Here is a 26,446-nt window from a genome sequence, read left to right on the forward strand (position 1 = left end):
AATGATTGGGCATGGTTTTTATTTGAAATTCTGTTAGCATGTGGTCCCTTATTTTCCCACACCTCCTGATACCTGCTGGTGTTCTCTTGAAAGGAGACAGAAGGAGGCAGAGATCACCAAAAAGTTCCGGGACGCTCTGGCAAATGAGAAAGCCCGGATCCTGGCAGAGAAGTGGAAGGTGGAGATGGAGGACCGCAAGGCTGCCAAAGTCCTGGAGGAGCGCATCCATGAGGAATTCAAGGTGGGCCAGTGCCTGGGTGTCGGTGTGAGGCCACCTGTTGCAACCCCCAGGCTGATCTTTGGTTGGACCAGTCCTTGGCCAATGTGTGCTTTCTGAGAATAGAAATCAGACATGTCTGAGTAGGAAGGAACTTGACATACCATCTTGGCTAATTCACTTCTCCTTGTACAGATGAGGAAATTGAGGGTCAGATAGGGAAGAGACTGTGTATAGTGGTGATTGGTTTGGGGACAGAGCCAGGATCAGAACTCAGCCCTCTGCGTCCCAAACCAAGGGTCCTGAAATGGGGCCTGAAGAGAGCTGAATCTGTGGTCAGACCAGCCTGGGATCCTGTTCCAACTCTATTGCTCACTGCTGTGTGACCTTGGGAAGCTTGCTGAACTTCTCTGAGCTTCTTGTTTGTAATATTCATAATAAAAACACTCTCCTTGAGATTTTTGGAGGATTCAAGGAAATGAAAAATGTAAATTTTTCTGCCCAGGATAGGACATTGTAAGTTTGCATAGCTGCTCATTCTGAGACTCAGAGTTTGGAGCTGGTAAAGGAGCGTTACAGTCCTGTAGCAAGAAGCTTAAGTTTCCTGAAAAAAAGCTTGCTGCTGCTGCTGCTGCTAAGTCACTTCAGTCGTGTCCGACTCTGTGTGATCCCATAGACGGAAGCCCACTAGGCTCCCCCATCCCTGGGATTCTCCAGGCAAGGACACTGGAGTGGGTTGCCATTTCCTTCTCCAATTCGTGAAAGTGAAGTCGCTCAGTCGTGTCTGACCCTTAGCGACCCCACGGACTGCAGCCTACCAGGCTCCTCCATCCATGGGATTTTCTAGGCAATAGTACTGGAGTGGCTTGCCATCGCCTTCTCCGGAAAAAAGCTTAGGTTAGTATATTTTCTTCTGGTTCCTATTTTGAGATTTTTTTTTTTTTGGCTATGTAGCAATAATATATTTTTGAGGGGGTAGAAAACTCAGAAAATACTCTGAACAAAAAGAAAAAAAAAACAAGAATCATGCTGAATCTCAGCAGTTGTATATTTTTATGATTTGTATATTAATGGCATTTGCCCATTTTTGAATTTTTAAAAACTTTCCCCTTATAATGATTGGATAATGGGGACATTGGCCTTTTAATATCATTTCTGTTGTAAATATTTTTTCTCAGTGTTGTTGTTGCAGTTTTTTTTAATTTTGGTTATAGTGGTTCATGATGTACAGAAGGTTAAAATTTTTATTAGCCAACTATATGAATCTTGTTCTCTATTAGTTGTTTTATGCATAGAAAGGCCATCACAAGCTTATAAAAATACTAATCTACATTGCTTTATATGTCTTTCCAGATCTCATTTCTTTGTACTCAATTTTCCTTCACTTTGCTGTGTGGTATGATATATGGCTGTCACTTTATTTTATTCCAAATGGCTAGCCCATTATGCTAACATCATTTACTATGTAAATCATCCTCTCTCCTCTCATTGGATTTCCTGCCTTGACTCTTACTTCTTACTTACTTTTGGACCCTTTTGTGGATTTTTCTTCTTTGACTGATTATTCCTGAGCCAGATGTAATTGTTTAATTATACGTAACTTTAACATAAATTTTACCATCTATTAAAGTTAAAGTGTATCATTATTCTTCATTTCTGAAATGTCCTTGGCTAATCTCATCCATTTTTTTCCCATTAGAGCTACTGTTGAATTATTTTCTCAGTATCCGCTTCTCCCCTAATATCCAAAAATCCACGTGGTGGTTTTCATTGAATTGCATCAGTACTATTGCTCTATTTGTGGAAGATGAACATTTTTTATAATATTGAATCATTAAATCTGACTCAGGAATCTGGTAAGTTCTTCCTTTTATCCAAAGTTTCTTTTTTTATCTTTGATATAGTTTTTTTTTTTTTAATATCTGTAAATGCACTGGCCCTCCAACCCCAGACATTCTCAAAGACATATGTTCTTGTGGGCATCTAATTTTTGGACTTGGATAAAATTTATTGTTTTCTTTAGGTGCTCTGCATTTCTTTTTTTTTAAATTTTATGTTTAATATTTTTATTGCTATTGTGATTGTGCTCATTACTTTTAAACCTACTGCAACTGCTAGCTATATATTTGCATTGTTATTGGTCTCCTTATTTAACTTTCCCATGAGGTGCCTTTTTTTTCTAGGAGATTCTTTTGCATTTTTAAGTGAAGGAATATTTACTCTCAAGACACTTCATTTAAAAAAAATTCAAACTTGGAGAAAAGTGAAAAGAAAAATGACATGAGTACTCATATATTGATATTATCCACCTATATTTACCAATTATTAATATTTTGCCTAGATTTCATGCTCTTTGCTTTTCTCTTTCTCCATCTATACATGCCCACAGGCACACACACAGACATATACATACTTGCATTTTTTTTGTTGCTGTCAAACAGTTTGAGAGAAAATTGCAGACATAGTGCTGTCTAACCCAGGAGTTGGCAAACTATTTTCTGTAGAGGAGCAGATAGTCAATATTTTAGACTCTGTGGGTCATGCTGTCTCTGTCACAGCTACTCAACTAGGACATCGTGGCACAAAAGCAGCCACAGACAATGTGTAAACAAAAGAGTGAGACTGTGGTCCAACCAGGTTTTCCAATAATGCCTGTCACTGGCCTGGGAGCTTCCTGACCAAACCTTAATCCTTCAGTGTGCATCCCCCACGAAGAAGGACATTTCCTGTCATAGCCGCAATAATCACTGTCACATTGCTTGAAATTAACGATGTAATTCCATAGTAGTGACTCAAATCCCATCCACACTGGAGAGATACTTAGTTTGTATTGCTGGATTTTGCACAGGAGCCTGGTGAGCCACGGTCCATAGGGTCGCAAAAGAGTCCAACATGACTTAGCAACTAAACAACAACAATTTAAGTCTAGGGAAGAAAACCAGTACTTTTCACATGTCTCCAGAGGTGAGTGTCACCTGTTCCAATCCCTGGCCTCCTTCCTCCCCAGAGGTGGGCTGAGTCTCAGAAGCTGGGAGGGTAGCTTGGCAGAGCTGGAGTCTTGGGGCTTGGTTCCCAGCAGAGATTCTCTGATGTTCTCCTTGAGGACCTCAGTGATTGAGGGATAGAAATTGTATGCTGGCTGTGTGTTGGGGTTTATGGAGGAATCAGTAAAGCCATGTGGCCAGGCCCCATGTTCACTGAGGAACCCAAATGCAGGTTTTTATGTTATTGCCAAAGGTTATCGTTATTGTCTGTGGTTTTTTTTTTTTTTGTATGTGTTTCTTCTGTGTGAACATATATAAATGTGTTATATGTGTTTAATATACATAGTAAGTATGTCTGCTTTGAGGAGCCTCAGAAGTGCAAGTAGCATCTTTGAGGCCTTGGAAGGCTCATTCAGTTCAGTTCAGTCACTCAGTCGTGTCTGACTCTCTGCCACCCCATGAATCACAGCACGCTAGGCCTCCCTGTCCATCACCAACTCCCGGAGTTAAGGAGCATTAAATCAGACATTGGGGCTGGACGGTCCTTGTTAATGAGCTGAGATATTTTCTGTCTGTGCATCCATGCTTAGTTGTTAAATCATATCCACTCTTTGCTACATGCCTGTAGCCCGCCAGGCTCCTCTGTCCATGGAATTCTCCAGGCAAGAATACTGGAGTGGATTGCCATTTCCTTCTCCAGGGAATCTTCCCCACCCAGGGATAGAACCTGTGTCTGCTGCACCTCCTGCCTTGGCAGGCAGATTTGTTACCACTGAGCCACTGGGAGGCCCCATCTTCTGGCAGAGATGTGTGTAAATGAACTACCCTTGTATTGTGACAGGCTCTCCATCACAGGAAGTGATTATGTGTAAGCTGAAACAGTATCTGAGAAGGTTTCAGTGGTGGATTAAATATGCCTGGCAGCAAATTTTTGGCCTCTCCTCCCTTTGAGAGGAGGTGTCTGGTTCCCCACCGCTGAACCTCTGTGACCTTGTGGCTAGCCTTGGTCTATAGGGTACGGTAGAAATGACTGTGTGTAAATTCCGAGGATGGATAAGAGCAGGTTGCGCCTCTGGCAAGGCTCACTTTTGGAAGCTGCCTCACAGGAAGCCTTCCTGCCCTAGGCTCCCAGGCTATCTGCAAGGACACCCAGGCTAGCTAAAGAGAGGCTATGTGAGGGAGCACCTAGGCACCACACACGTGAGTGAAGCCTTTGTGGTTCTTCCAGTCAGTGACCTCAGCCAAGTAATCGACCATGACTGACATAATGTGGAGCTGAAAGGCCACCCAGCCAAGCCTGGCCGGAACTAGTGTCTACAGAATCTCAAGCACATAAAAGGTTTGTGTTTTAAGCCACTAAATTTTGCTGATAGCTTGTTGTTATAATACTTAGCAATAGATAACTGCAACAGCTTTGCCAAAGGGATTTACACATCGGGTTAGAGATTGGTTTAGATAATTTTTATTGTTGTCTTCCTACATCAAGATGCTAACATAATATGAGTCTTGCATGCAGCAATGCACCGATAACATTCATCTAATTTAATACTTTTTTCCCCTGAGACCAGAAATGGAGGTTGTTTGGAGGAGGGTAGTGGTGGTAGTAATAAACTCCCTGTTCTCAAAAAGCTTACAAGGTGCCAGGGAAGAGATAATTCTGCGAGCAGCCACTCAGCCCCAACCATGTCCAGAGGCACCTTAGAGGGCAGAGGTCCTTCCAGGAACCCTGCACAAATAAAGACAGGAAATGGAAAGGAGATAAGTGGGGTGAGAAATGATCTGCTGGGGGAGAGAAAAAAGCACATGATGGGTGGAGACAGACAAAAACCTGGAAAGATTGGCTGTGAGGCCCTTGAATGCTATGCTAAGGAGGTGGACTATTCTCTGTGGGCCAAGCAGACCTGCGTATTCAGAGGGCCACGTTTGGATCACGTTTTACGAGGAAAACTGGTGGTGTGACTCAAGTGATGAACATTTAGGGTGCTGCTAAGTCACTTCAGTCATGTCCGACTCTGTGCAACCCCATAGACGGCAGTCAACCAGGCTCCCCCGTCCCTGGGATTCTCCAGGCAAGAATACTGGAGTGGGTTGCCATTAGGGTTGCGGGGGGCAATTAGGAGATCTTTGCCATGGTCAAAGTGGGCACTATGAAGAGATAAAGGGGATGGACAAAGTAACGCTGGTGGTGAAATCAATAATCAGTTAGATGTTGGTAGGTGGTGCTAGTGGTAAAGAATCTGCCTGCCAATGCAGGAGACCCAAGAGGCATTACTGATTCAATGGACGTGTATTTGAGTAGACTCCCAGAGTAGGTGATGGACAGGGAGGCCTGACATGCTGCAGTCCATGGGGTTGTAGAGTCAGACACGACTGAGCGACTGAACTGAAAAGTGACTTAGGTTTGATCCTGGGGTCGGGAAGATCCTCTGGAAGAGGGCATGGCAACTCACTCCAGTTTTCTTGCCTGGGAAATCTCACGGACAGAGGAGCCTGGTGGGAGGACAGAGGAGCCTACAGTCCATGAAATTGCAAAGAGTTGGACTTGACTGCCATCTGGTCCCATCACTTCATGGGAAATAGATGGGGAAACAGTGGAAACAGTGTCAGACTTTATTTTTTTGGGCTCCAAAATCACTGCGGATGCTGATTGCAACCATGAAATTAAAAGACGCTTACTCCTTGGAAGGAAAGTTATGACCAACCTAGATAGTATATTAAAAAGCAGAGACATTACTTTGCCAACCAAGGTCCGCCTAGTCAAGGCTATGGTTTTTCCCGTGGTCATGTATGGATGTGAGAGTTGGACTGTGAAGAAAGCTGATCGCCGAAGAATTGATGCTTTTGAACTGTGGTGCTGGAGAAGACTCTTGAGAGTCCCTTGGACTGCAAGGAGATCCAACCAGTCCATTCTAAAGGAGATCAATCCTGGGTGTTCATTGGAAGGACTGATGCTAAAGCTGAAACTGCAATACTTTGGCCACCTCATGTGATGAGTTGACTCACTGGAAAAGACTCTGATGCTGGGAGGGATTGGGGGTTGGGAGGAGAAGGGGACGACAGAGAATGAGATGGCTGATGGCATCACTGACTCAATGGACATGAGTTTGAGTGAACTCCAGGAGTTGGTGATGGACAGGGAGGCCTGGCGTGCTGTGATTCATGGGGTCGCGGAGAGTCAGACACGACTGAGCGACTGAACTGAACTGAAGCGACTTAACACATGAAGGAAAGCCGAGAGCAGGCTTCTTGAGCCCCAGGGGGAGGGATGGCTAAATGGCACCAGCCTCTTGCATGGGGAGCTGGGAAGGAGGTTCAGGCTTGGAGGAGAGAGAATGTGCTTGGAGTGGTCGCGCTGAGGTTGGTGTTTGTTGGTTTTGTTTTTCCACCCAGGACAGAGGAGAGTGGGGAATGGAGGAGAGGAGAGAACCTGTGTGAGGAACCTGGTGGTGGAGGGAGTTTGCCTGGGGAGCCTGTGTTGAGGATGCCAGCAAATTCTGTGAATTTTCCTGGTCATAGGAAATTCATAAAATAGGGGGGATAATCCCAGAACCTTCTGTAGAGTTAAAGAGGGAGTTTAAAAATAGGAGCTACAGATAGCTAGAAACCTGTTTTTTTTTTTTTAAAAACAACAACAACATTCTGTTGTGGCTGACACTGTGCTTTGTCACTCAGTCATGTCTGATTCTTTGTGACCCTATGGACTGTAGCCCACCGGGCTCCTCTGTCCATGGGGATTTTCCAGGCAAGAACACTGGAGTGGGTTGCCATGCCCTCCTCCAGGGGATCTTCCCAACCCCAGGATTGAACCCAGGTCTCCTGCGTTGCAGGTTGATTCTTTACCATCTGAGCCACCAGGGAAGCCCAAGAATACTAGAGTGGGTAGCCTATCCCTTCTCCAGGGGAACTTCCTGACCCAAGAATCAAACCGGGGTCTCCTGCATTGCAGGCAGATTCTTTACCAGCTGAGTTGCTGGCACTATTTGAATGCAGTTTACATGCATACAGAAAGTTTTTTTTTTTTTAGTAAAAATGTTGTGGAGCCAGATAAAATTTTCATTTTTCCCCACTTTTTTTTTTTTTTAAACTCCTTTGACTGCTTTTGGATGCTTCTCTCTCCGCTTCCAACCCCAGAACATGGGCAACAAGGCTCCTGCTCTGCCCCTATGACCTTCCTTCCCAACCTGTAAGTTTCCTGCCCCATCCTGCCTCCTTCTGGTTTCCATGATGGGGAACAGACTCGGTACAGCTAAGCTGTCCTTTCATTTTCCTCTGTTTTCTATTCATAACCGTTCTCTTTTTGTTCTTTCTCCTTTAAGACTGGAGTTCATTTTGGCCACCTCATGACATGCTTTGCAACCAGAGACGCTATTGCTGCTTTAATTTCTCTCGAACATTTGTAGACTTTCTCTGAATTTCTCTTGGACAAGGCTGGCATCAGCGAGACACAGCGTGGGGCGGTTTACCCTTTCCTCGTCACAGATCATCACAAACCCCCTCTTCATCAATTCATTAATCCACCCCCTCTTCTGGTCAGTGTTCATGAAGCAGCTACTATCTGCCTGGCCCTGTGCGGGGTACTGGTGTTAGAAGAATGAACAACACAGGTCTGGCCCTGTCCTTTGGGAGCACATTGTCCTATAAGACACGATGGTATCATTGGGGCCAGGCCAAAAACAAAAAGGACCATGCCTTCCAGAAAAAGCATGTGTCTTCGTGGCATTTTCCATTGGGGTGAGACGGACTGGGCATCTGTGGGCTCCTGTGGTGTGCTGTTACTGATGAGTTATCAGGAGAAGGGGGATTGAATCAGCTGGACAGCTCAGAGGGCTTTGGGCTTGCCAGAAAAAGGCAATCGACGCCTAAGGTGGAAGGCGAGTCTTTGCCTATCTGCCTTTTGGCTGTATTGGCCTTTCGCTGCTAAACCAAAGAAAGATGGCCTTTTCTTCAGTGATCACAGATGGCCCAAAGGATGCTGAAAGTAGCAACAGTGAGAGTTTTCAGTCAATTTCAGCTGCAAAGGTTGAGCATTTTTGCAAAACCAGGGTGAGGATGATGCGATACTCTTTATTTGTGGTGGAAAATGTCTTTTTTTAATCAGTTCATCTCTGTGAAGCGCTTACCTTTGCCACAGTAGGTGATCCGTCATGTTCCTTTGAGGTGGAGGTTGACGCAGGTTTCTGGCTCTCTTCTGTAACTATTTCTTTGTTTCTTTCTTTACTTATGTGATCTTTAGTTATGGCATGGGAACTGTTAGTTGTGGCACGTGAGATCTAATTCTCTGACCAAGGACGGAACCCAGTCCCCTGCTTGCCTTGGCCACTGGACCACCAGGGAAGTCTGGGATTTCTGGTGGTGTCCCATTCTCAGGAGAAAAGGACTGAGTGAACTGTGGAACTGCCCTCCATCCATCTATCTGTCTATTTATTTATTGGTAGTAAATTTTCCTCCATCTTTATTGAGGTGTGACTGGCAAATCAAAATTGTATGAGTTTAAGGTGTACAGTGTGACATTTTGATACACATATACCTTATGAAAAAGTGACACAATCAAGCTATCATTTCCATCACCTCACCTACTTTTTTTGTGTGATGAGAGCACTAGTTTGCTGAAACCCATGTCCATTAAATACAGTATTCATTTATAGTCCTGCTGCTGTACATTAGATCTCCGGAATGTTTTGATTCTACTTAACTGAAGCTTTGTGCCTTTTCTCCATGCAGATAAAGTATCTATAGATAGATTTGAAAAAGTAGTATATGTGTATATACAGCGAACTATTATTCAGTCTTAAAACAGAAGGAGATCCTGACATTTGTGACAATACAGGTGAACTTGGAGAACATTATGCTAAATGAAATAAGCTAGACACAGAAGGCCACATGCTGCGTGATCTTACTTAAATGTGGAGTCTAACAAAGTTGAACTTGTAGAAGCAGGGAGTAGATGGAAGTTGTGGAGTTGGGGTAGGAGGAGTGGGTGGGGACGGAAGTGGGCACTGCCATTTACCATGCTGCTTCCTGTTGCCACAGCTGGTTGGAGTAGGAACACTGTATTTAATTTGAGGTGGTTGGTCAAATGCCATTTATCTATGGTATGGGTCAAATGCCATTAACTGTGGTATGCCAGTCATAACCCTTTTCTGGGGGTACTAAGTCTCCTTGTTATGCGCTAAATTGTGTCCAGTTAAAATATAGATGTTGAAGTCCCAACCCTAGGGTCTCAGGATGTAAAACTGTATTTGGACCTAAAGGTCTTTATAGAGAAAATTAAGTTAAAATGAGGTTTTTAGGGCAGGCCCTAAATCAATGGCTTTCCTGGTGGCTCAGATGGTAAAGAACCTGCCTGCAATGCAGGAGACCTGGGTTCGATCCCTGGGTTGGGAAGATCTGGAGAAGAGAATGGCAACCCTCTCTAATATTCTTGCTTTGAGAATTCCATGGACCAAGGAGCCTGGCGGGCTACAGTTCAAGCTAAATCAATATGATTGTTACCCTTAAAAGAAGAGGAAATTTGGACAGAGACATGCGTGAACACAGAGGAAAGACCATGTGCTGCTTATAAACCAAGGAGAGAGGGCTCAGAAAGAAATCAACCCTGCTGACACTTTGGTCTTGGACTTCTGGCCTCCAGAACTGCAAGACAATAAATATCTGTTGTTTAAGCCTACCTGCCCCCATCTATGGTGCCTTGTTATGGTGGCTGGGAAAACTAGTATCCTCACAAGGAAGTAAGACTGGGGGTTGAAAGCCCTCTGGCTCCGACATGCCTCAACTGTCTGTAATTTCCCTGAGATCACTCCTGTTTGGAAGACTTCTGTGGGTGGATGACAGATCTATAGTCCCTGGTGGAAGCTGTCTTGGTTCAGTTCAGTCGCTCAGTCATGTCCAACTCTCCGCGACCCCATGAATCACAGCACGCCAGGCCTCCCTGTCCATCACCAACTCCTGGAGTTCACTCAAACTCATGTCCACAGAGTCAGTGATGCCATCCAGCCATCTCATTCTCGGTCGTCCCCTTCTCCTCCCACCCCCAACCTTTCCCAGCATCAGAGTCTTTTCCAGTGCGTCAACTCGTCGCATGAGGTGGCCAAAGTATTGCAGTTTCAGCTTTAGCATCAGTCCTTCCAGTGAAAACCCAGGATTGATCTCCTTTAGATTGTCTTGGTTAGCGCCCTGTTTATTGAGCAATGTGGTGAGTACAATCCAATTAAGGATTCCTGGGGGAGGAATGGGAAACCCACTTTGTAAACTGTGAAGTGCCATGCCAGTGTGACACTTCATTTTTATGCTGCTGAGATGCTAGTGATTGATGAAAGTGAAATACAACTTTGGGGTAAAATACAATTTTTTCTGCTTTGGAGGCAGACAGACTTTGGTTCCAGTTTTGCATCCACATTAACTCTCTGCTCTAGTATTTTGCATCTTAAAAACAACCAACGCACCTTCCCTTTTCTAGCTTAACCCCACAGCCCCCTCTGGCTGCTGCTTTCTGTCACTACTCATTTTTAAAAGGAAATGTCTTGAAAGGGGTTGTCTGTGGTCCCTTCCTCTCTCTCCCCCATGCTGCCTGGATGGCTGCCCATCCGCCCCACCAGGGCTGCTGTTGACAAGATCTCACATCACGTGGTCCTGAGACCACGTTCTGCGGCCCCTTGGTGCTTCTCTACATCTCTTGAGGTGTCTCAGTAGCCTGCAGCTTGGCTTACCACCCGCTTTTCCCTCAGCTTCTCCTACAGACATAGCGCCCGCAGGGTTTTTATCTTACCCCTTGGTCTGCCTTCTCAGTCTTACTTTCTGGCTCCAACTCTTTCTCTCAACTTATAAATGGCTCAGTGCCCCAAGGCATTCTGGCTGTTTTCTCTGATCTACTTTCTTTCCCTCATTGATAACATCAAGTCCGTGGCTGAGAAACATCACCCCCATGCAGAGGGCCTCTCACTCAACCTCTGCAGCCTGAGCTTAAGTCCCTGGGACCCTTAAGTCCCATGTTTATGCATCCCATTACCCACAGCAGGTCTCTTGGATGTCCGATGGCATCTCAGACTCATTAAAGATAGAATTTTGACTTGTTTTCCTTCCAGCTATAGTGGATAATTCCCTACTCAAACATGCCAAACCCATTTCCAATGCTGGGGCCATTGCGCCTGTGGTTCCCTCTCCCTAGAAGTTTCTTCTCCCTGAGATTCACTCATCAGCTTTCTTATTATTTAGGTCTTAAAGCAGCCACTTCTGAGAGGATTTCTGGTCATGCTGTCTAAAGTAGCTGCCTAGACTCTATCACTTACCCTGTTTTAATTCTCTATATACTTTATTATATAATATGATATATTGTATAGTGTATTATATAAATATTATATGTAATATATAACATAGTATAATATATAATACTTCTGATATTCTGATATATTTTTTATCTTACCTGATGAGTGTTTTTCTGTCATTGGAAGGCAAGCTCTAAGAGAGTGGGGCTAAGTGCCTTTTTCACGGATATGTCCCCGGTGCCTGGAGCAGGCAGAGTCTCCAAGATGCTCAGTAAGGATTCGGTGAATGACTGGAGAAGCCACTTAACGTCTTTATCCCTTAATTCCTAACTTCTAGAGAGTGGGTCATTAGGAATTTGTCTTTTTTTAGAATTTAAAAACATGATCGTGGAATTGGAGAAATATTCTCAATCTGTGTCATTTCAAAAGCAACAAAATCCTGTTTGTGCTTTTTTAAACGAGGGGCTCAAAACTCAGAGTTCCCGTCTTCTTTGTTTTTTCTTCTTGATCCATTAAACTATCAGTTCAGTTCAGTTCAGTCACTCAGTCGTGTCCGACTCTTTGTGACCCCATGAACCGCAGCACACCAGGCCTCCCTGTCCATCACCAGCTCCTGGAGTCTGTCCAAACCCATGTCCATCGAGTTGGTGATGCCATCCAACCATCTCGTCCTTTGTCATCCCCTTCTCCTCCTGCCCTCAATCTTTCCAGCATCAGGGTCTTTTCAGATGAGTCAGCTCTTTGCATCAGGTGGCCAAAGTATTGGAGTTTCAGCTTCAGCATCAGTCCTTCCAATGAACACTCAGGACTTATCTCCTTTAGGATGGACTGGTTGGATCTCCTTGCAGCCAAGGGATTCTCAAGAGTCTTCTCCAACACCACAGTTCAAAAGCATCAATTCTTTGGCACTCAGCTTTCTTTATAGTCCAACTCTCACATCCATACATGACCACTGAAAAAAACCATGGCCTTGACTAGACAGAGCTTTGTTGGTAAAGTAATGTCTCTGCTTTTTAATATGCTGTCTAGGTTGGTCATAACTTTCTGCAGACTGAAAAAATTATAAGCCACAAAAACAGAAAATGAGAGGAGGAAAGAGCAGATGAAAATAATGCCCAAAGAAATTTGGTTTCTGGAAGACAGAGGGAGAGTGATGGGAGGTTAGTGGGGCACCTGCAGGAAGGGGGCTGGTGGTCCTGAATCAGCTCAGCCCAGAGAGCCCACAGGCTCGAGACCTGGGGACAGCGGGTACAGTGAAGGATGGCGCTGAGAATGAGGGACTGGTGGCACATTTCTGCGTGGAGTGGCTGGACCCTCAGTTCCCTGTTTTCACCTGTTTCTTCAGGCTACTTCATCCCTCCCTCTGACCAGGAGTTGAAAGGACAACATTGGGGCTCAGCATATCAGGACAAATAGAGAGACAGATGGGGGCAGGTAGGAATCGGGGAACAAGCAAAGGTTTTAACTCTGAACCGTGGAACCTACTGTCAGGGTTTCCTGTAGGGTGTACAGAACTGGTAACATTTTTTTTGGTGGTGTTTTTATTTATAGCAAGTTAATAACTTGAACTACATAAGCTCAGCCTATTAACTCTACTCTGGTGGCCCAATCTCAGGTGATCCTATGATAAAAATATTCTGTTGGCCAGGAACATTCATCTGCTTGCTGGGCTACCCTTCTGGAACCAGGGCTTGGCCACTGGACCTGGGAATGACTCCATAGTTATGAATCCTGGAGCTCCATAGGGCACTTGGTTAACCCTTTGCATGGAGGAGAGGGTCAGAGAGTACCTGATCTGGTTTTGGGGCATATTACCTGAACCTACTGCTGCCCCTGCCTGTCCTGGACAGTCTTGGGAAACTTGCAGGGACAATTTGCAAAAAGATACCTCAAAGCATTGGTTTCTCATGAATCATGGGGCTCAGGCTAGGGGTCCTGCTTGCTTGAGTATAAGGGCGGTCCTGCCTGTAGCCTGTCTCCTATGCAAACTCCTAGGATGTTGGTGGTCAGACACCACCTGGGTGGACACAGAAGATGTCAAATAATTTCAGAGAAAGAACCTCCAGGTATTTCCACCTGAGGGTTCTCAGTGAAGTGGCTGATCCCTCATCCAGTCTTCCTAGAGTGAAACACAAGGAAACCCCGACTACACACTCTGAGTCTCTGTTTCAGATATACTTTTTTTTTTTTTTTAATTTGGCTGCCTTGGGTCTTTAGTTATGACACGTGGTGGTGTGTAGGCTCAGTGGTTGTGGTGTGTGGGCTTAGTTGCTGCAAGGCATGTGGGATCTTAGTTCCCCAACCAGGAATCAAATATGCATACCCTGGATTGCAAGGAGAATTCTTAACCACTGGACCACCAGGGAAGTCCCTCAGAAACACACTTACTTTCCTCTTTGAATTATGAGCAGTCAGGGAACATCAGATATCAGAAGAAAACCTCTGACACAAATGGTAGGTACCAAATAAAACAAACTTTAAAGAAAAGAACAAAACAAAACAAAACAAAAACAGAAGAAATAGCCCTACATCAGAACATGAGGGAGAAAAATCTCTAAAATCCTCAGAGATGAGTTTTGGCATTTATGAAACAAGTACAGAATGCCACAAAGCAAAAAGGAACAAGCAAAGAATAAAAGAGGGCTTGGGAATTATAAATGTACTAGCTGAAATAAAAAATTCAGTGGAAGGTTTGGGGGATAAAGTCGGTGAAATCAACCAGGAAGTAGAACAAAAAGGCAAGAGGCAGGAAATAAGAGAGAAAGGATTAAGGCACTTAGAGGGTCAAATCAAGAAGTCCAGCAGTTGACACATAGGAGTTCTAGGAAGAAACAAAGCAAAATGACAGGGGAGAAATTATCAGAAAAATCCTATGCAGAGAGGTAGTAGACTAGAAGGACCTGAAACTCCAATCAAAAGCACCCTGAGTGCCTAGTAATCAATGAAAGAAACTCCACACCAAGGCACATCTATAAAAAGGTTCAGAATTCAGAGATAAAGAGGAAAATAGTGCCTTATGCAGAAGAATGAGAATTCGAGTGGCAGTACTGGATGCTTGAAAATAAGGAAGTGAAGTCCTCCAAGTTCTGCAGGAAAATGATTTTAATCAAATTCTATGCATAGCTAGACTAGCAGTTACATGCGAGGGTAACATAGATATTTTCAGACATGACTCTATATGGATATATAAATAATATACATATGATACAAAATATGTATATACATCTAGCTATATATATGTGGCTATTGTTTAGTTGCTAAATTGTGTCTGACTCTTTGTGACCCTCTGGACTGTAGCCCACCAGGCTACTCTGTCTGTAGGATTTTGCCAAGCAAGAATACTGGAGGGGGTTGCCATTTCCTACTCCAGGGGATCTTCCCAATTCAGGGATCCTATGTGCATCTCCTGCATTAGCAGGCAGATTCTTTACCACTGAGCCACCAGGGGAGCCCCTGATGGCTTTACAGTGAACTATATTTATTAAAAAAAATTTTATTTATGTTTGCACTGGGTCTTCATTACTGCGCGTGGGTTTTCTCTAGTTGCAGTGAGTAGGGGCTACTCTTTGTCACGGTGTTCAGGCTTCTCATTGAAGTGGCTTCTCTTGTTGCAGAACCCAGGCTTTAAAGCTTGGGCTCAATAGTTGTGGCTTGTGAGCACAGTTGTTCTGGGGCATGTGGCATCCTCCTGGACCAGAGGTCAAACCTGTGTTTCCCGTATTGGCAGGCAGGTTCTTAACCACTGGACCACCAGGGAAGTCCTGTGAACTATATTTAGTTATGTACCAATCTTTGTTATAATTATGAATTGGTCGCGAAGATCCCCTGAAGAAGGAAACGGTAACCCACTCCAATATTCTTGCCTGGAGAATCCCATGGACGGAGAAGCCTGGTAGGCTACGGTCCACGGGGTCGCAAAGAGTCGGACACGACTGAGCGACAGAACAGAACGGAACGGAATGTAAATCTATTGTGAGGGTGGTGAGAAGAAAAATATGGGTTTACACCAATGTGGGAAATATAAGTGCTAAATAGTCATGTACCAAAAAAAGACATAGTAGTTAATGTCTAGAGTCGATAAATCGATAATTAGCAGCATTATTCAGACATGGATATAACCACATAAAGCAAAACTAAAATAATTGAGAATGGTGACCTCTAAACACTAGATGAGAGTGGGGTAGGTTGGGTAAAGTGGTTTAGAGAATTAATTTTTTTTAATAACAAGCCTTCTGGCATATAATACATGATTGACATGTATGTTCATGTTGCTTTGATTAAACAAAAGTAAAGGAAAATATACACAGCCTTTTTGGAACTTGCAAGCAGGACAATATTTAGAGATTTTGGGCTCCTGAAATGGTTTTCTCTTTGAAGTATCTTCTCTGGAAATAATGTTAAGATATAATCATATCCTCCACTCTTCCCCAGTAGCATAGTGGACACCTTCAGACCTAGAGGACTCCTCTATGGGTGTCATATCTTTTTGGCCTTTTATACAATTCATGAGGTTCTCACAGCAAGTATACTGGGCTTGTTTGCCATTCCCTCTTCTAGTGGATTAAGTTTTGTCAGAACTGTCTGCTATGACCTGTCCATCTTAGGTGGCCCTGCATGGCATGGCTTCACTGAGTTATTAAAGCCCCTTTGCCACGACAAGGTAGTTGATGCGAACAGATGACTCATTGGAAAAGTCCCTGATGCTGGGAAAGATTGAGGGCAGAAGGAGAAGGTGTCAGAGGATGAGATGGCTGGCTGGCATGACCGATGCAATGAACATGAACTTAGGCAAACTCTGGGAGATGGTAAGGGACAGGGAGGCCAGGTGTGCTGCAGTCCATGGGTTTGCAAAGGATTGGACTCAACTGGATGACTGAACAACAACAACAATAATCATATCCTGCTTAACTTGCTTCCAAGAAGACCAGGCTCCCCTCCTTATGCCCACTTCCCTCTTCCCCGAGAATGAAAGTGTGACCAAGGGTGGCTCAGAGTTCTCTTATTATTGCAGAAAGCTTCACATATTTGGTTCACATATTTCAAGTCCTTTGATCTTTACCATGGCCTGATTAGATATAACTGTTACCACTTCATGTGTGTAGAGACGGAGTCTGGAGTGGCCTCCTCTGGCCACCTTTCCATGTGAGAGCTCAGCCCTGCCCTGCCTGTGACCTGTTACTATCACCTAATGTCATTCTCTCCCCATGATGTTTTTTAGAGGAAAGAGGAAGAGGAAAGGAAGCGAGGAGAAGAGCAGATTCGCCTCCAGGAAGAGCAGAGGGCGAAGGAACTCTACTGGACCCTGAAGCAGGCCCAGCTGCAAAGCCACCCCAGCGAGAAGGAGGAACGTGAGTGGGAAGAACAGTGTGAGTAGCACTTGATTTTTTTTTAAAATTAATTCATTTCAGTCCAGTTCAGTTGCTCAGTCAGGTCTGACTCTGTGACTCCATGGATTGCAGCATGCCTGGCCTCCCTTGTCCATCACCAACTCCCGGAGTTTACCCAAACTCATGTCCATTGAGTCGGTGATGCCATCCAACCATCTCACCCTCTGTCGTCCCCTTCTCCTCCTGCCCTCAATCTTTCCCAGAATCAGGGTCTTTTCAAATGAGTCAGCTCTTTGAATCAGGTGGCCAAAGTATTGGATTTTCAGCTTCAGCATCAGTCCTTTCAATGAACACTCAGGACTGATCTCCTTTATCTCCTTTAGGATGGACTGGTTGGATCTCCTTGCAGTCCAAGGGATTCTCAAGAGTCTTCTCCAACACCACAGTTCAAAAGCATCAATTCTTTGGCGCTCAGCTTTCTTTATAGTGCAACTCTCACATCCATACATGGCTATTGGAAAAACCATAGCCTTGCCTAGACGGACCCTTGTTGGCAAAGTAATGTCTCTGCTTTTTAATATGCTGTCTAGGTTGGTCATAACTTTCCTTCCAAGGAGTAAGCGTCTTTTAATTTCATGGCTGCAGTCACCATCTGCAGTGATTAATTAGGTCTGCTGGATCTTTCTTTCCATCTGCAGTGATTAGTTAGGTCTGCTGGCTCTTCCTTTCAGCATGCAGACTCTTTAGTTGCGGCATATGGGATCTAGTTTCCTGACTCAGGCCTCCTGCATTGGGAGCTCAAAGTCTTAGCCCCTGGAACACCAGAAAAGTCCTAAGCTCTCTTATTGGTGACTGGGAGGCTGGCCTGCTTTCTCAGCCACTTTCCTCCCACTTGTCTATTTGCTCAGTCATCATTCCAGATCATCCACTTAGCCCAGAAGCCTTTAACCTGTGTCAACCATGTATATGGTCCTGCTAAGGACCCAGAGAGTAAGAGCTCCATGCTCAAGGAACTTACTTGCCTGTTGGGGAGATTTCTTATACTAAAGAGTAAAACTCTACATTTACTGAGTTACCAATAATTTTCTGGCTGTGTGCTAAGCCCTGGAGATCCAGAGATGAGGGATCATGGTCTGTATCTTGGGGGAACTCGCCAGTCAGGCAGGAGCTAGACACACAGGCTAAGGGCTTTGAGGGAAAAGGTACACGTTCTGTTGGAGCACATGGTGGCTATTCTGGTGGTATTCCAGATGAGAAATTATAAAGTGAGGCTTGCTGGGAGCATGGGGATATTGGACGAAGAGGCTGGAGAAGGTAGTTAGGATGGAGGACCCAGAATATGATAAAGGGAGGTGGTGTGCTTAGGAAGTTAGAGATGTATGTGAAAATGTGAAAATCACTTGGTCGTATCTGACTCTTTGTGACCCCATGGACTGTAGCCTGCCAGGCTCTTCTGTCCGTGGAATTCTCCAGGCAAGAATACTGGAGTGGGTTCCCGTTCCCTTCTCCAGGGGATCTTCCCGACCCAGGTATCAAGCCAAGGTCTCCTGCATTGCAAGCAGATTCTTTACCATCTGAGCCATTAGAGATGTATCAGTTCAGTTGAGTCGCTCAGTTGTGTCCGACTCTTTGCGACCCCATGAATCACAGCACGCCAGGCCTCCCTGTCCATTACCAACTCCCGGAGTTCACTCAAACTCATGTCCATCGAGTCGGTGATGCCATCCAGCCATCTCATTCTCTGTCGTCCCCGTCTCCTTTCGCTCCCAATCCCTCCCAGCATCAGAGTCTTTTCCAGTGAGTCAACTCTTCGCGTGAGGTGGCCAAAGTATTGGAGTTTCAGCTTTAGCATCAGTCCTTCCAATGAACACCCAGGACCGATCTCCTTTAGAATGGACTGGTTGGATCTCCTTGCAGTCCAAGGGACTCTCAAGAGTCTTCTCCAGCACCACAGTTCAAAAGCATCAATTCTTCGGCAATCAGCTTTCTTCACAGGCCAACTCTCACATCCATACATGACCACTGGAAAAACCATAGCCTTGACTAGGCGGACCTTTGTTGGCAAAGTAATGTCTCTGCTTTTTAATCTGCTGTCTAGGTTGGTCATAACTTTCCTTCCAAGGAGTAAGCGTCTTTTAATTTCATGGCTGTAATCAGCATCCGCAGTGATTTTGGAGCCCCCCCAAATAAAGTCTGACACTATTTCCACTGTTTCCCCATCTATTTGTATAGGTGGCTCTTAATCTTGGAGAGTGTCGGAGGTGGTAAGAAGTTAGGTGGGAAAGAGGAAGTGGAACTAAGCTTGAAGGTGATGTTTTAATATGTCCTTGAGACTTGCTTTAACCAGGTATGGGTAGGCATACAGATATGGAAATGACTGTTGCAAGAAGTTTTTGCTCACAGATTCCTAGAGATGGAGAGCATGGCATGCCATTCAGGGCCACACAGGAAGCACCAGGGTGAGTCAAAAGGCAGAGAAAACAAGTAGAAAAAGTGGGCAAGAGCCTTTACTATGGTGTCACTGGGAAAGGTAAGGCATGCGTGTGTGTGAGCTCAGTTGCTTCAGTCATGTTAGACTCTTTGTGACCCTATGGACTATAGCCTACCGGGCTCCTCTGTCCATGGGATTCTCCAGGCAAGAATACTTGAGTGGTTGCTGTGCCCTCCTCTGGGGATCTTCCTGACCCAGGGATTGAACCGGTGTCTCTTAAGTCTCCTGCATTGGCAGGTGGGTTCTTTAGCACTAGTGCCACCTGGGAAGCCTCAAAGGTAAGGCAGGACAGGGTAAACAGACTTAGGATTGGCTAGTTTGAATAATTTCAGCAGGTTCTGAGGTATAGGAGCTGTCTCTAGTTCTCTATACCCGGCACTGGGGTGATTAGGGCAGATGGACGGCCTGAGGAATATAAGAACCAGATAAACGAGGTGGTTGGGGTATGGGCTTTGCGTTGGTTCGTTTGCATTTGAAAGGTGCACTTGCAGCTGGGTCCTTTGCTAGCTTTAGGAAATGGCTAGATCTTGGAGGGGCAGTATCTGAAGGACCAGCAAGGTCCCAGGTGTCAAAACTTCAAAACATACAGAAAATAAAAAGGCATGACTTGTATGAGTGGACAGAGGAAATTATTCTAAAGTCAAGTGTCATAATTCAGGCTGGTTTTGGGAATGAGAGAGAGGAGGAGACTGTGGCATGATTGACTTTGGAGATGACTAGGACCACAGCAGGGAGAGCAGAGATATGAGGTGCCTTCTGCTGGCCAGCATTCTGGTCTCAGCATTTCACAACCATCTGCCCCATTCATTAGACAGACTTTAAAAAAAATTGATATACAATTCACATACCATAAAATTCATCCTTTTAAAGTGTGCAGCTCAGTGGTTTCTAGTATAGTCACAAAGTCGTGCAACCATTACCACTCTCCAATTCTAGAACATTTTCACCCCCAGAGAAAGAAACTCTCTGCCCACTGGCAGTTACTCACCCCTCCCACTATACCCCTGGAAATAATCTAATTTCGAATCTATTTTCTGTCTCTATGGATTTGCCTGTTGTGGGAAATCATATAAATAGAATCATGTATTATGTGGTCTTCTGTGTCTGACTTCTTTCATTTAGTGTATCGTCAAGGTCAATCCATGTTGTAGCATGGATCAGTCATTCATTCTTTTTTATGACAATAAAATTCTAATGTGTGCATATACCACACTTTTGTTTATCTGTTTATCAGTTGATGGACATTTAGGTTGTTTCTATTTTTTGGCTATTACAGATAATGTTGCTCTGAGCATTTGTGTATGTTTTTGTGAATATATATATTTTCAGTTCTCTTGGATATGTATCCAGGAGTGGAATTTCTGAGTCTTATGATAACTCTATGTTTAACACTTTGAGAAACCGCCATACTGTTTTCCAAAGTGACCATACCATTTTACACTTCTACAAGCAATGTATAAGGGTGCCAATGTCTTCACATCCTTGATAGCACTTGGTGTTTTGCTTAATATCCATCCTAATGAAATGCTATCTTATTGTGATTTTGATTTGCATCTACTTAACACTTGCCATGAAAATACTGAGGATTGTAAGAAGCTACTATGAACAATTATAGTCCAACAAATTAGATAACCTAGAAGAAATGAATCACTTTCAAAAACGTACAACCTACAAAGACTGAGTCATGAAGAAATAGAAAATCTGAACAGACCAAATACTAATAAGAATGTTGAATCAGTAATTAAAAAATCTGCCAACATAGAAGAGTCCAGGACCAGATGGCTTCACTGATGGATTCTACTGAACATCTAAAAAAGAATTAACACAAATCCTTCTCAAAATATTCCAAAAAATTGAAGAGGAGGGAATACTTCCAAACTGACTTTAAGAGGCCAGCATCATCCTTATACCAAAGCCAGACAGAGACAGTATAAGCAAAGTTACAAGCCACTATCCTTGATACACATAAATGCACAAGAATTCTGTAATATTTTCCTACAAAATACTTGAACATTTGGAAAGGCCCCGTGGAGGAAATGGCATTTGGTTTGGGAAAGTTGAGTAGAAAAGGTGAAGGTGGAGAAGGGCATCCCAGCAGAGGGAACAGCACTGAGTAAAGCTGAGGTCCTTATGTGCATGGAACGTGGCACAAGCTTTTGAAAAAAATTATTTATGGCTGCGCTGGTCTCGTTGCTGTGTGTGGGCTTTCTCTAGTTGTGGCGAGAGGGGGCTACTCTTTAGTTATGGTGCTCAGGCTTACTGTGATGGCTCTTCTTGTTGTGGAACACGGGCTCTAGACACACGGGCTTCAATAGTTGCAGCACATGGGCTCAGTAGTTGTGGCTTTGCGGGATCTAGAGTGAAGGCTGGGTAACTGTGGCGCCTGGGCTTAGTTGCTCTGTGGCATGTGGAATCTTCCCGGACCAGAGATCAAACCTGTGTCCCCTGCACTGGCAGATGGACTCTTAACCACTGGACCACCAGGGAAGCCAGCACATGTTTTGACGTGGCTGCAGCCTGGGCTTCATGTTGGGTAATGATGGAAATAAGGCTAAAAGGTAAAACAGGCAAGACCTAAGAAGAATTCGTCCCTATAAATTTGGAATGGATGGAGAGATAGGTGGAAAAAGGAGGCTGGACAGAAGTTTATAGTGAAAAAAAAAAAGTGAAGAGTCACAGCGTGAAGTCACACAAGCCTGCTGTGCTCTGGGGGAGGAGCACTGGGCTGGGAGCCCTGTTCTCGTTCTGCTGCTTCCTTGTGTACGACCTCAAGCACATTCTCTTCTGCTCTGTTGCTCAGTCTCTTCATTTGTAAAATGAGGGTGATCACGGAGAGTTGAGGCTTGTTGGGAGCGTGAAATGAGAGAGAGGAACCCAGGTGCTCGCTAAGCTGTGAAGGGCTGTCACACATGGAGCGTTCCTTTCTTTGTACCTGCACCCTGAGACGGAAAGTTACGGGCTGGTCTAGTGTTTAGCTGGGGATGGAGGATGGAAATCATCTGGTGCAAGTGCTGCCTGTTTGCTAATTAATGGGCTGTGTGGCACCCGAAAATGGAAAAACCTACCCTAAACCGGGAAAAGATGTGATAATTCAGGCCCATGATTTCGGTTCCCTCATTTTATGCTTTCTTAAAGAATGATGAGCTTAACTCTGAAGCTGTCATTCAAATCCAGCAAAGCCATTCTGCACTCAATTAACTTAATATGAAAGCTATAGTGGGCCATTAATCTACTGGGAGCAGCAGTTTTTGATAAAACACCTAAATTAAATTCTCCAAGTTAGGAAAAAAAGAGGGAATTGTTCCCTTTAGTATCACTTGAATACAGAGTTAGTTATTCAGTTCAAACAGCAGAGCAGGCTCTGACTTCTGAGAAGCTCTGAATATATCAGGCAGAAATTCACTTAATAATTTCTCAGCAGGAATTTGTAGTACTGTGAGTTAGGTAACAGCCCAGATATTTTGAGATGAGCCAGTCTGACTTGGCTGGTGGTATCGCTTATAAAAATTGGGACAGTGTTACAGTTAACCCCTGCCCTTCCTCTTTGAGCGTTATGATCCCAGTTGTGGCCCCCAACCCACAGTCTGCATCCTTGTGTCAACCCTTTGTGGGGTTGTGGTCAGAGCTGAGTGAGAAAATGTGCGCTCAAGTCTACTAGGGAGTCAGTTGTGTTGGTTCTGTTCTCTTCCCTCATAGAAGGGCATGTGCTCTGGAGTCTGGGTTTAAACACAGTGATTCTAGGGGACTCCCCAGTGACTCAATGGCTAAGACTTTAAGCTTCCAGTGCAGGGGGCCCGGGTTCGATTGGGGAACTAGTTCCCACAGGCTGCAACTTAGAATTTGCATTGCCACAACTAAAGATCCTGCATATTGCAACGATCAGTGACCCCACGTGCTGCAACTAAGCTCCAGTGCAGCCAGAGAAAGAAAGTCAGTGATTCTAAACTGCTGTGTACTTGACCCAGGTAGAACTCGGGGGCTTGTGGAAAGGGGATATGGTCTGAAGATGGGATGGGGCAGAGAATTTTGGGTTTGAAGGACAGTTGAAGAATAACACAGAAGTTTTTTTTCTCTCCACTGATGGGATGGGAAACTGTGGAGTTGCTCCTTGGGCAAGTGCTCCCCAAACTCCAGGTGCCACATATTTTTGGTTTTACAGCTCAGAATAATGCCAGCCCGAGCCCCCCACATGCCCAGTTCACGTCCTGCCTAGGGTTCTCTCTCCTCTTGATTGCTCAAGAATCCCTGGGGAGCACTCTTAAGGAACCCCTGATGTTGCCCCTGGTGGCCAGATGGGGTCACTGTTGACAGCCATCAGGATTGTAAGCCAAACAAGGATGGTTGACAGCTGACCTCAGAAGCCAGGTAGAGAGAGCCCTAGACAGAGAGGTCTTGTTTAGCTGTGGGTGGACCTCACTGGATTTCCCTGAGGCTCATCAGGGTTCATTGCCTTGGTGACAAACCTATTCTTTCCCAGGTGATGGCTGTTCCCCAGGCTACCAGAGGCCTGAATGTATATCCTCCAACATCTGGACCACATGTTTCCCTTTCTTAGGGGTCAGGAAACATCCCCTTCTCACAGAGCTTCATTTTCCCCATTTCCCTGACAAGGGCTTCTGACTCTATACAGCCCCGCATCTCACACCACTTCCCCACCTCCACCCCTCTGTGCCTTAACGAGACTGGACCCTTTCTGAAGGTTGTATTCCAGTCCCCCTGTCTCACAGCAAACACGATAATATTTGATGAACTCTTGCCTTGTGCCAGGAACTGTCCAAGCCTCGTCTATGTACACTCTCATTGATGTCTCAAAGCAACCCTGTGAGGCCCTCATTTTACAGATGAGGAAATTAAGTAGAGACAAGGTAATTCAAGTTGCCTAAGGTTCCCATGAAGCAGAAGATGGAGTCGAATTTAAACACGTCTGCGCACATACACAACCTGAATCTTTATTGGTGCCTTTTCCTCAGAAGCCAGGTAGGATTATTCACTAATTTTCAGAGACATTATGCTATTCACTGAAGGACTTAACTACAAATTGATAATGCTTTGAAGCATTTGGTTTCTCTGCAGGCTCTAACTGGCTCATCTGAATTCTATTCAGCACTGAGTCTTCTCTTTCTGGGCAGAAGTAGGGAGAACCGTACGCAAGTGCTAGGTTTCATGATGAGTGGCAACTGGTGATCTTCTAAGACCTCATGCTCCCTGGACCTTCCCCCCTGAATCCCATAGGCACCTCTACCTCCACTCGTTCAAAACCCAATCCTCCTCTTCCCCCACCTGCTTCATCACCTGGCTGTCAAAGGCGGAAACTGGGCTGTCATTCTGGTCTCTTTTCTGCTCACTGCTGCTGCTGCTGCTGCCGCCAAGTCACTTCAGTCGTGTCCGACTCTGTGTGACCCCATAGACGGAAGCCCACCAGGCTCCCCCGTCCCTGGGATTCTCCAGGCAAGAACACTGGAGTGGGTTGCCATTTCCTTCTCCAATGTGTGAAAGTGAAAAGTGAAAGTGAAGTTGCTCAGTCGTGTCCGACCCTTAGCGACCCCACAGACTGCAGCCTACCAGGCTCCTCCATCCATGGGATTTTCTAGGCAAGAGTACTGGAGTGGCTTGCCATTGCCTTCTCCGTTCTGCTCACTACTAATCCCCAAACCTACCAAGTTATAAAGATTCAACCTCCTCAATATTCTTGGTATTTACACCCCTTCTCCTCATCATCCTGACCGTGCTTTAACTTTGACCCCCATTTTTCTTTGTCTAGCTTTCTGTTTTGCAAACGTTCATTCTCGTTCCTGTTAAGTTCATTCCCAACAATGTAGCTAAGTCAGTCTGAAAAGTTCCAACAGCATCCTGCTTTCCTGCTTAAAGCCTTTCAGTGGCTTTCATCACTCTTTGGTAAAGTACTGAAATTGATTAGTCAGTGTTTTGGGGTTTCCTAAATGGCCTTTTCTGTTTCTGCATCTTTACCTCTTGCCCCCTCCCTACAAGAGCTTCCTTCCAGCCATTCTGTGAGAAATGTTCCAACTCCCTTTTGCCTCTGGGCCTCTGCCCCTGAGCTTCCTCTGCTAGAATAGCCCTTCCTTGGCCTTTCTTGTTTGAATCCCTTGTGTCCACCAGGCATCAACTTAGATGTCCTCCAGAGGATTTCTCTGCCTGGATAAGGTACCCCTTCTCTGCGGCTCCCCAGCACCCTGTCCATACTGCACAACTCTATGCACCATTTGCTGTTGTGTTCCCCCTTCAAGGCAGTGAGCTCTCCGAAGATAGGGACTGTGTCTTGCTCGTTGCTGTATTTACAAACCCTAGCAGCAGCCAGCGGAGAAGGCAATGGCAAGCCACTCCAGTACTATTGCCTAGAAAATCCCATGGATGGAGGAGCCTGGTAGGCTGCAGTCCGCGGGGTCGCTAAGGGTCAGACACGACTGAGCTACTTCACTTTCCCTTTTCACTTTCCACTTTCACACATTGGAGAAGGAAATGGCAACCCACTCCAGTGTTCTTGCCTGGAGAATCCCAGGGACGGGGGAGCCTGGTGGGCTTCCGTCTATGGGGTCACACAGAGTCGGACACGACTGAAGTGACTTAGCAGCAGCAGCAGCCAGGCTGCCAGCCGATAGGGTGACCTTGTGAAAAATTAGGAAAAGGTGCCCGCTTTTCAAGGTGCTGCACTGCCATCTACCAGGAAACTGTCACAACATCTATACATACTGATGACGATCATGGGTGACTGTGCCCCTGGAGTTGTGCTATGCACAGCTTCTGCCTGCGCAACATGGAGCTGGCACAAGGGAGGCACTACACACCTGTGCTAAATAAATGTATCTTTTGTGCCCGAATGTGTTAAAGTGTTAAAAATCCTGCCTCTTCAATGACTAGCCTGGCCATGTTTCTGGAGCTGTGCAACTGCTCACAGATATGCTGCCAAGAGGAAACCCAGCTCCTGCCATTTCTCTTCAGCGTGGAAGAACTGAGCAGGAGTCTTGAGCAGAGGCTCGGATGTGATTCCAGAGCAGCCTGGCAGTTTGATCCCTGGATTGGGAAGATCCCCTGGAGAAGGTCACGGCAACCCACTCCAGTATTCCTGTCTGGAGAAGCCCACGGACAGAGGAGCCTGGCGGGCTACAGTCCACGGGGTTGCAGAGAGTTGGACATGACTAAGTGATTTA

General features: G+C 45.2%; 1 protein-coding gene across 5 annotated transcripts in view; it reads left to right on the top strand.

Annotated features, from left to right (window-relative positions):
- Positions 1-26,446, top strand: part of SH2D4B (SH2 domain containing 4B) — an 84,325-nt gene that overhangs the window by 23,553 nt on the left and 34,326 nt on the right. For all 5 annotated transcript variants that reach the window (XM_088842469.1, XM_088842470.1, XM_088842468.1 and 2 more), the window contains exons 3-4: positions 94-241; positions 16,681-16,828. In XM_088842469.1, the coding sequence (XP_088698595.1) occupies positions 94-241; positions 16,681-16,828 (296 nt within the window). The remainder of the gene's footprint in view (positions 1-93; positions 242-16,680; positions 16,829-26,446) is intronic.

This window comes from Moschus berezovskii, chromosome 12, assembly GCF_049115385.1.
Source record: "Moschus berezovskii isolate FMDL1 chromosome 12, NW_MosBer_1.0, whole genome shotgun sequence".
NCBI lineage: Eukaryota > Metazoa > Chordata > Mammalia > Artiodactyla > Moschidae > Moschus > Moschus berezovskii.